Source organism: Condylura cristata, unplaced genomic scaffold (genome assembly GCF_000260355.1).
Source record: "Condylura cristata isolate star-nosed mole 26May11 unplaced genomic scaffold, ConCri1.0 scaffold00017, whole genome shotgun sequence".
Classification (NCBI taxonomy): Eukaryota; Metazoa; Chordata; class Mammalia; order Eulipotyphla; family Talpidae; genus Condylura; species Condylura cristata.
In genome coordinates this window covers 30,111,559-30,120,127 of record NW_004567118.1, presented here as the reverse complement: position 1 = coordinate 30,120,127, position 8,569 = coordinate 30,111,559, and the positions used below count along the sequence as shown (strand labels likewise).

Genomic DNA, 8,569 nt, shown 5'->3' with positions numbered 1-8,569 from the left:
AGGAGAGGTCTGCCGCGCCATGTGGGTCACCTTCCAGGACTGGGGATTGAACTTGTACTGAAGTGGCTGAGGCTTTCTTGCAGTGCTGCACGTTAGCCTGTTGTACCACCAGGGAGGCCCCTAAGACACACTTTTTATTCCCTCAGTGATTCTAGCTTCAGTCATAACATTAAGGTATAATCTTGAGTTTAAAGCAAATGTATCAGTGTTTCACAACCTTTGAGGCCTCCAGCTCTTTAATCTTGTCTTCAGCCTCTGTCAGTTTATCTTTCAAAGCTGCAATTTCCTTCTCCATGGGCATCACAACAGACCGAAGTTTTTCAGCATCCTCTTGGGCCTATGGTTTAAAAAAAAAAAAAAAAGTAAGTGTTATAACTTACTGTTTTATTGCTTTGCTAAGAAACACTGACTCTGTCGTTAGAGTAACAAATAATTCTACAGGCACTGTACTAGAATCACACTACTGAACCATGTCTAGCTTTTTAATGTTGCATAACTTTGTCAGGTCATTATCAGTTTGCCTAAATACTCAGAATTGGGGCAGAAAAAGGAAAATGGATTTTACTATGATAAATTTGACTTTTAAATTAATTGAATAACTGTGTTGAAAAAATATCTTGTATACAAAAGGAAATATAATAAATATATTAATGTTTAGAATTCTGGTTATTAAATTAATGAAACCATAATTTCTCATAATACTGAAAGGACTGGTTATTTTTCAACATTGAAAAAATGTACTTCCTAAAACACTATTAAGAAGCTACCATCTAGTTAAACAACACTTAAAAAACTATTTTACTTCTGATATCATGAAACAACCCCACTGACTCCTAAAATTACCATATTGTCTTCCATCCTTCATTCTCAAAAACATGGATAAAAGGAAACACCCATAAGCTATTATCTATACATATATAATTATGTACCTATATACTGACATTCGTTTATATAATTATACACCCATACCAAGGAACACACTCTAAAGTCAAATTTTTTTCTTTATAGTGAAAATAAAAATTAATTTTATTCACTGAATTTGTTCAAAATAGGGAAAATGTCCAAAGGTGAGTAGAGATCCCCCCCAAAAAAAATCTTTCAGGAAAAAAGGTATTCGCTTTGTTTTTCAGTCCTTACAAAGTCATTTTATGATTTATTTTATCTTGAGTAGGTCCTGTTTGGGAAAGATATGTGAGCTTAAAATATCTTCAGTCAAGGCTAATTTGGGATGCTTACAGAGGCCGGATGATAAAAACCAGCAGAGACAAAAAAAGGAGGGCAGCAGCAAAGAATATAACACAGACTGAGTTATTTATTAATGCAGAGATGACCTCACAATTTCAAGTGTTACATTTCATTATAAATTAAACTTCTTAAGATGATTTTTGTAAAGTGACAGAAAGGTTATTAACGAATGGAAAATCTGAGTGACTGTCATATCACAAGGAGCCTAAGAAAACCTGACTAAATGTAATGAGACATTCTGGATAGGATCCTGGAACATTAATGAATTCTCAACACAAAGGATGGAATTATATACAAGTGCACCAATACTATTTTATTGTGTACTGTTCTTATTTAAGATGTTAATAAGGGAAAGTTGGGTGTGGAGTATATGGCTACTCTGTTATCTCTCAATAATGAAATATTCCACTTTATATTTAGTTGCTCTATGTTCAAGCAAAATATGCAATATATTCATGACATAGGTGCCAACTTATATTCAGCAAGAAAACTAACATCTATTTGAAAGTTTTAGACATAATCAACAAGCAAATATACGCATTCAACAAATTTTCTTGAATATTACGTGGTAGATAACTACTCTAGGCATTTAGGATATTCAAGTAAGATTCCTGCCTTTATTGAATCTTCCATTCCAGCATGGAGAAAAAGGCATCAAACAAACATAATAAGCAGGAGAACATTATGGATATTATAAGGAAATGTGTAATGGTAAAAGAAGAATTGAAATAGGATCAAAATGATCAGCATCCATGTCAGGAAGGGAAGTGAGTAGGTTACAATGTTAAATGAGGTGGTCCGGGCAAGCCCTTATAAGGTGATCAAAAATTTGAAGAAAGTGATCATGTTTGCCATACATATTTGGGGATGTTGAAAGGGAGGAGATCAAATAATCTGGTATGACATTTATGCCTGTGTCCAAACAATTCCTCTAACAGAAAACATAGAAGTGCAACTTCTGTTATCACAATTATTAGTTAAAGCATCTTGCATTTGGGTTCAATTATTTCTACAGACAAATATATTCCTTCATACCTTTTTCATTTCATTTTCTAAATTTTCCTCCTCTTGACCTTCAGAAAGCCTTCGCCTTAAATCAGCTATTTCCCTCTCTGCAGATTCTCGATACTGTGCCCACTGTGTTCGCTCCTGCTCCAGCCTAAGGTGGAACTGATGCTCATAGTCACGAACTGTTTCTACAAAACATCACCAAATATTTCATGTCTAAGCAATATGGGGGAAAAAAATGTCTGGCACACTAAAATTTTAAAAGTAGTTATATAAGCACATATTCCTAATTTCTTTAAAGTTTTTATTTCAACCAAAGTAACATTTCTAGTTTTAAAATTTTGCTGAGGACTTTTAATCAGCTTTCAGCTTCACAATAAACCTGTGCCACATTATTTCACAGATGAGGAAAACTCAGGATAAGTTAATTGCTCTGATCTACGTTTCACTAAAAGAAACAGAGCTAGAATTCAAACTCTAAAACCTATGTTCTTATACACAATACTGTGGCTCCTTAGAGAAATATAACAAATCACCACAAATCAACTACCTGAAAGTTAAAAAGGATATATTTCTGGAATACTTTATTATAACCTCAAGATTCTAAATTGCGGCAAATTTTATAAAGTCTTAATTTTAAAACATTAAATGATAAACATTGCTGGTTGTCCATTAATTTCTACTCCTTCCTAATAAAATCGAATTATATTAGTCAGTGGTCCAATCTGAAGTTTTGATTTTCCAGTTGCCTTTGTAGTTAGGGATAACTACACATAACTCAAATTGTAAGAGAGTTTATGTTGGATATTTCTAGAAGCTGTTGCTTTTCTGAGGCAGACTGAAAAAGGAGCAGTTATTTTTCAACAATGAGGCAATATGAAGTTGAAAACGACATATTTAAGGATGAAGGGACCGAAAAGCCAAGGAGCCTCAGATGTCACAGTAGTGACATCATGGAACCACTGTAACCAGTCATAGATAATCCAACTCTGGATTTTTTGTACTGTCAGACAAAAAGTGAACTCCTATGTGGCTAAGCCACTAGAGTCAGGATTGTTACATGAAGTTGAGAGTAATCCCTACGTGACCACATCCACAAACCCAGAAATACGACTAGTCTTACTTGCCTTAGCAAAGATCACTAAGGTAAAATTACACAAAACTCAGAAGAGGGGCCACAGGATAGTAGTGATGGTCATCATTTTACATATATAATCCTATCTAAAATAATTCCAAGAAGCCAAGGATTCAGGGAGACAACTTTCTTCATTTTCATTTCATTTCATCTTCTCAGAAAGCCAGAATATAATTTAGCAGAAGTGCCAGTAGCACATAGAGACTAAACTACTACCTTTTCTTTAGACCAAGAGTCACAAACTGAAGACATCAAAAGTCTATTCTAACACATTCTATCTTAACTGCAATGGTGATTTCACACAAAAATCCAAATTTTTCTTTAAACTGTAAAAGATTCGTCAATATTGAACTTTATGAGTAGTAATGAGCAGGACCAGTACGTGTAAATAGTAACTTTTTACTGCTTACTATTTCTAGATCTCCTAGTTTGGCACACTCCCTATGCCTATGCAGCTTTGTTAACAATTACTTACCTAATTACTACAAGAAAAACCATTTTGAAGTCCTGCTTTAAACCTTATGATGAATAAGTTAATTTAATGCAGTTTCTCTTCAATGCCCTCATTATAATTCTCCGTTATTAAATTAAATATAGGTAACATACCAATTTATAATGTTATTGAATTCCATTTGGAAATGACAGTATAAACTGAAGATGGCATTGCACAGACACAGATGAAACTCAGGATACATTTTTAAGACCCTTTGAAAAATGTTCTCTATCTTGATTAGCAGTTATCTCACAAAATCATAAACCAAAACTTACTTTCTTTGTCCTTACCTTTCATCACAGCCTGAAGTGAAGCAACTTCTTCTCTCCACTGTCTTTTCACTTCATCTATAGCTTCTTGCTTGGTATTCTCAGACACTGTGGCAATGGCCTTAATATTCTCCATCTCTGCTTGGGCTTCCCAGAGCTGAGTCCGAAGGTGTCCTAAATCATCTTGTGCGGCTTGCAACACTGCATTTTGCCTCTTTAGATCCTCTGGGGAGTAAGCAAAACAATTTTCCATTAACAAGGGCTTTGCTTTTATTATTAACTAGCTGAAAATCCAATGAAGAAATAAATAGAACATTAAATCTACATGTTAACATTCTAATGAAAGAAATTAAGCATTAAACTTTAAATGAACTTGAAAATGTAATCATTTTAATAAAGGTTAGATTTAAGGTATGTGGGTATCATAATCCAGTTAACTATATAACCATATAGTAATTATGATCACAGTTTAAAAGCTAAATTTAGGCTATTTCACATACTACTTAAATGCACTTGGTCTACTTACTTATTTGGGTCTCAGTTTCCCTATCTATAAAATAGAGATTAAAAATAACCATCTCACAAGGCTGTTTTAATGATGAAACAATTTGATGAAAATGTTTGTAAGTTCCTTTCACACCATAAATATGAAAGGAATGTTAATAAAAGAGTATATGGCAGTTATGAGATCCAGATAATTTTGTTAGGATTAATTTCTCAGCACTCCTTTATTATCTCTTAAATATTAAGATTTATTTGATGTGCTTTCTACATGATTTAAGCCTAGTTAGAACATATGGAAACTGACTTCCATAAAAATGGACCTACTGGCCCTCCCTGGTGGCGCAGGGGGTTAAAGCACTGCAGTAAGAAGCTTAAGCTACTTCCTCATGAGTTTAATCCCCTCCTGCCCCGGAGGAGATCCACATGGTGCTGCAGACCTCTCCTGGCCCGCCCACTGCTCCCCTCAGCAGTATACTTCGAGGATCTGCCTGTTCTGCTCCCCACTCTGTCCCTGGTGAATCCTCTCACCCTTCGCATCTCTGGCCTATGCCCCAGTTCTGTATGAATAAATAAATAAATCTTTAAAAAAAAAAATGGACCTACCAACACTATTCAGCCATTTTTCGGTATCCATAGGACACTGGTTCCAGGATCCCTACAAATACCAATGTCCACACAAGCTCAAGGCCCTTATACATAAAAGTGTAGTCTTTGCACATAAAATATGCACATATTCCCATATACTTAAAATCATCTATAGATGACTTTTAATACCTAATACAATGAAATTGCTATGTAAATAGTTGTTATACTGGATTGTTTGGGAATAATGACCAGGAAAAATTTATATGTACTTAGTATAAACACAACCAACATAGACATAATTATGTAGTTTTCATCCACCACTAACTAAATCTACAGATACAGAACCTATAAATACTATGTGCCAACAATATAGGAGTGTATCTGTTTTCCCATACCCTTATCAACAGTTACTATTTTCCATTTTAAAAAATGTAGTGGATTACCCTCTTCTTGATCCTATTCTTTCTTGTACATTTGTAGATAGTTTGAAAGGTCCAAGGGAGAGAGGAATGAGATTTGTAAATTAGAATGGTTTTGCATATATAGATTAAGGTGAGTTTTTCATTAACACTGACTCATTCCACCCATGAACCTATCATATCCTTCAATATGTCCTTCAATACTGCTTTATAAATTTCCTCTAAAGGTTTTACACATCCTTTCTTTGACTTTCCTTTAGAAGTGACTAATCATTCTGGTTTCTTTATTTGCTTGCTTCAGAATTTCTTTTTCTTCAATCAGGAGTACAGAGACAAACATTAGTGATTCTTCTATATTAATCTTCATTGCAACAATGTTCAATTTTCTTTTTGGTTCTTGCTAAAAAATTTTCTCTTTATTGTATACTCTCTTGGTTCTATATTGGCAATCATACTGACTTTTTTTTTTTTTAAAGATTTATTTATTTGTACATACAGAACTGGGGTACAGGCCAGAGGCTCAGGGGCTGTGAGAGGCTTCACCAGAGACAGAGTGGGGAACAGAACAGGCAGATCGACGAAGTACACTGCTGAGGGGAGCAGCGGGCGGGCCAGGAGAGGTCTGCCATGCCATGTGGTCACCTCCGGGGCAGGTGGGAATCGAACTCATGCGGAAGCGGCTTTAGATTCTCAGTGCAGTGCTTTAACCCGCTGCGCCACCAGGGAGGGCCCATACTGACTCTTCTTAATAGACAAAACTACCCTTTAATATTTACAAACCCCCTTTTTTTTTTCTTTTATTGCTTTGGGTAGAGGTACCTCTAGTACAAAAATATGATAATCCTTGTTTTATCTCACTATTATAGTAATAAGGTACTGGTTTCTAATAGGAAAATATTCATAGGCAAAGGCAGGTCCTCTTCAGTTACTAGTTTGCTAGGAACTAGTAAGAACTCATGTTACTAACAGGTATTGAAGGGTCCTTTCTGAATTTTTTCATTTAATTTGTTGATATAGTGAGTGACATCAATAGATGTTCTAATGTTAAACTCTCCTTGCATCCCCAGCATGGATTTTCATGGTACATACTATCTTTTAATACTCTACAGAACCAAAACTAAGATTTTTAAACTTTATGATCATAAATGAGATCCATGTATTAGCAGGCTAACATTAATACTTCTTGTTTGGGTATCCAGTTATATCACCCTTTTTTTGTCTAGTGTCTGAATGTATAAAAGTAACAAATGGTACTTCAAGATTCAACAAAATATGCCTATAAAGCATAAACCTGTGTAAACCTTTTGTAAATAAGAATTCTTTTAACCCCAAGACATTTTTTTTAATGTTTTATTTTGTGTAGAAGAAATGGGGTGCAGGCCAGAGGTGCCTGGATAAAAGGATTCACCAGAGACAGAGTGGGGAACAAAACAGACATATCTACTGAAATACTCTGCTAAGCGAAGCAGTGGGCAAACGAGTAGAGGTCTACTGCACCATTTGGGTCACCTCCCTGGCTGGGGATCAAACTGAAGCCATCATGGTGGCAGTGCTAAGACTTAACCTATACGCGACCACAGAGGCCCTGTAAGCAAAAGTTCTATCAAGTTAGTAAATTTTATGATTACTGATTTAGTCAGAGTTTCTGTGAGGTACTTTTGGTAATTTTCCTGAGAAACTAATTTTACCTAAAATTCCAAAATTTTTGGCAGACATACATGTTTTTGCATCTCTTCTCCAGCAGTAACTGTATCTTGTTATTTTCTACTAGTTTTACCCAAAAATATACTTTTTAATTTTACAGATGACAGCTTTTCTTTTCACTAAATTCTATTTTTTTCCTTTTATTTGGATTTGCTTTTTCAAACTTCTGGAAATAGAGGTCATTTCGTTTCCAAGCTTTTTTTTTTGCCTTTTTAAAAAATTTTATAATAGTTTATTTTTACATCATTTTGTGCATTTTTCCATCTCAGTTGCAGTCCCCTTGGGTTTCCTATCACCAAATCACCCTTGTGCCATCTCCACAGTCCAGTGCATTTCCCTCCCCCCATTGTTTTTGATCCCATTCCCCACCCCCACAAAATGTCTCTGGTATATGGCTGTTCATTATTATCATTTTCTTGCCTGTTCCATTATACCCCTGCTATGAGAGAAACCAACGGTATTTTTCCTTTTCGTTTTGGCTTATTTCACTAAGCTTGATCTTTTCCAGCTCCATCCATGTTGCTGCAAAAGACATGTGTTTCTTTTTTCGGCTGCTGAATAATATTCCATTGTGTATGTGTACCACATCTTTTTAATCCAATCATCCATTTTTGAGCAATTGGGCTGTTTCCATGTCTTTCCAATTGTGAATAAAACAGCAATAAACATGGGGGTGCAGGTATCTTTCTGAATCAGTGTTTTTGTGTCTTCTGGGTATATACCGAGGAGTGGGATTGCTGGGTCGTAGGGAAGCTCCATGTTTAGCAGTTTGAGGAACCTCCAAACAGTTTTCCACAGTGGTTGTACTAGTTTGCATTCCCACCAGCACAAACTCTTCTATCTTTTAATAAATGCTTTTAAAATTATAAGTTTATGCTGAAGATACTGTTCAAGCTACACATTTTACACTTATCTTCACTGTGTTCTAAATGTTTTTCATTCTCTACTGATTTTGTCTTTATATGCCAACAGTAATGTATTCTTAAATTCCAAACTTTTTAAATGTTTATACTGATAAAAATCTTTCTAACTGCATTTGGTGAGAAAATATAGTAAGTAGTTTGTTTTTTTTTTTTTTAAATATATTGAGTCTTCCTTTGAGTGGAACATAGGCATTTTCAAGTGTTCCACATAACTAAAATGTATTTCTAATTTCTTGGAAAGAATTCCTCAGAGGATCAAGCTTTTAAGAACTTTGTTGCTCCAA

At 34.9% G+C, this 8,569-nt stretch overlaps 1 protein-coding gene across 2 annotated transcripts in view; it reads right to left on the bottom strand.

The window, feature by feature from the left end:
• The window catches only part of RABEP1 (rabaptin, RAB GTPase binding effector protein 1), a 95,560-nt gene that overhangs the window by 35,956 nt on the left and 51,035 nt on the right, over positions 1–8,569 (bottom strand). For both annotated transcript variants that reach the window (XM_012726275.1, XM_004684734.2), the window contains exons 3-5: positions 4,172–4,375; positions 2,281–2,441; positions 218–337 (exon numbers count right to left, since the gene is read on the bottom strand). In XM_012726275.1, the coding sequence (XP_012581729.1) occupies positions 218–337; positions 2,281–2,441; positions 4,172–4,375 (485 nt within the window). The remainder of the gene's footprint in view (positions 1–217; positions 338–2,280; positions 2,442–4,171; positions 4,376–8,569) is intronic.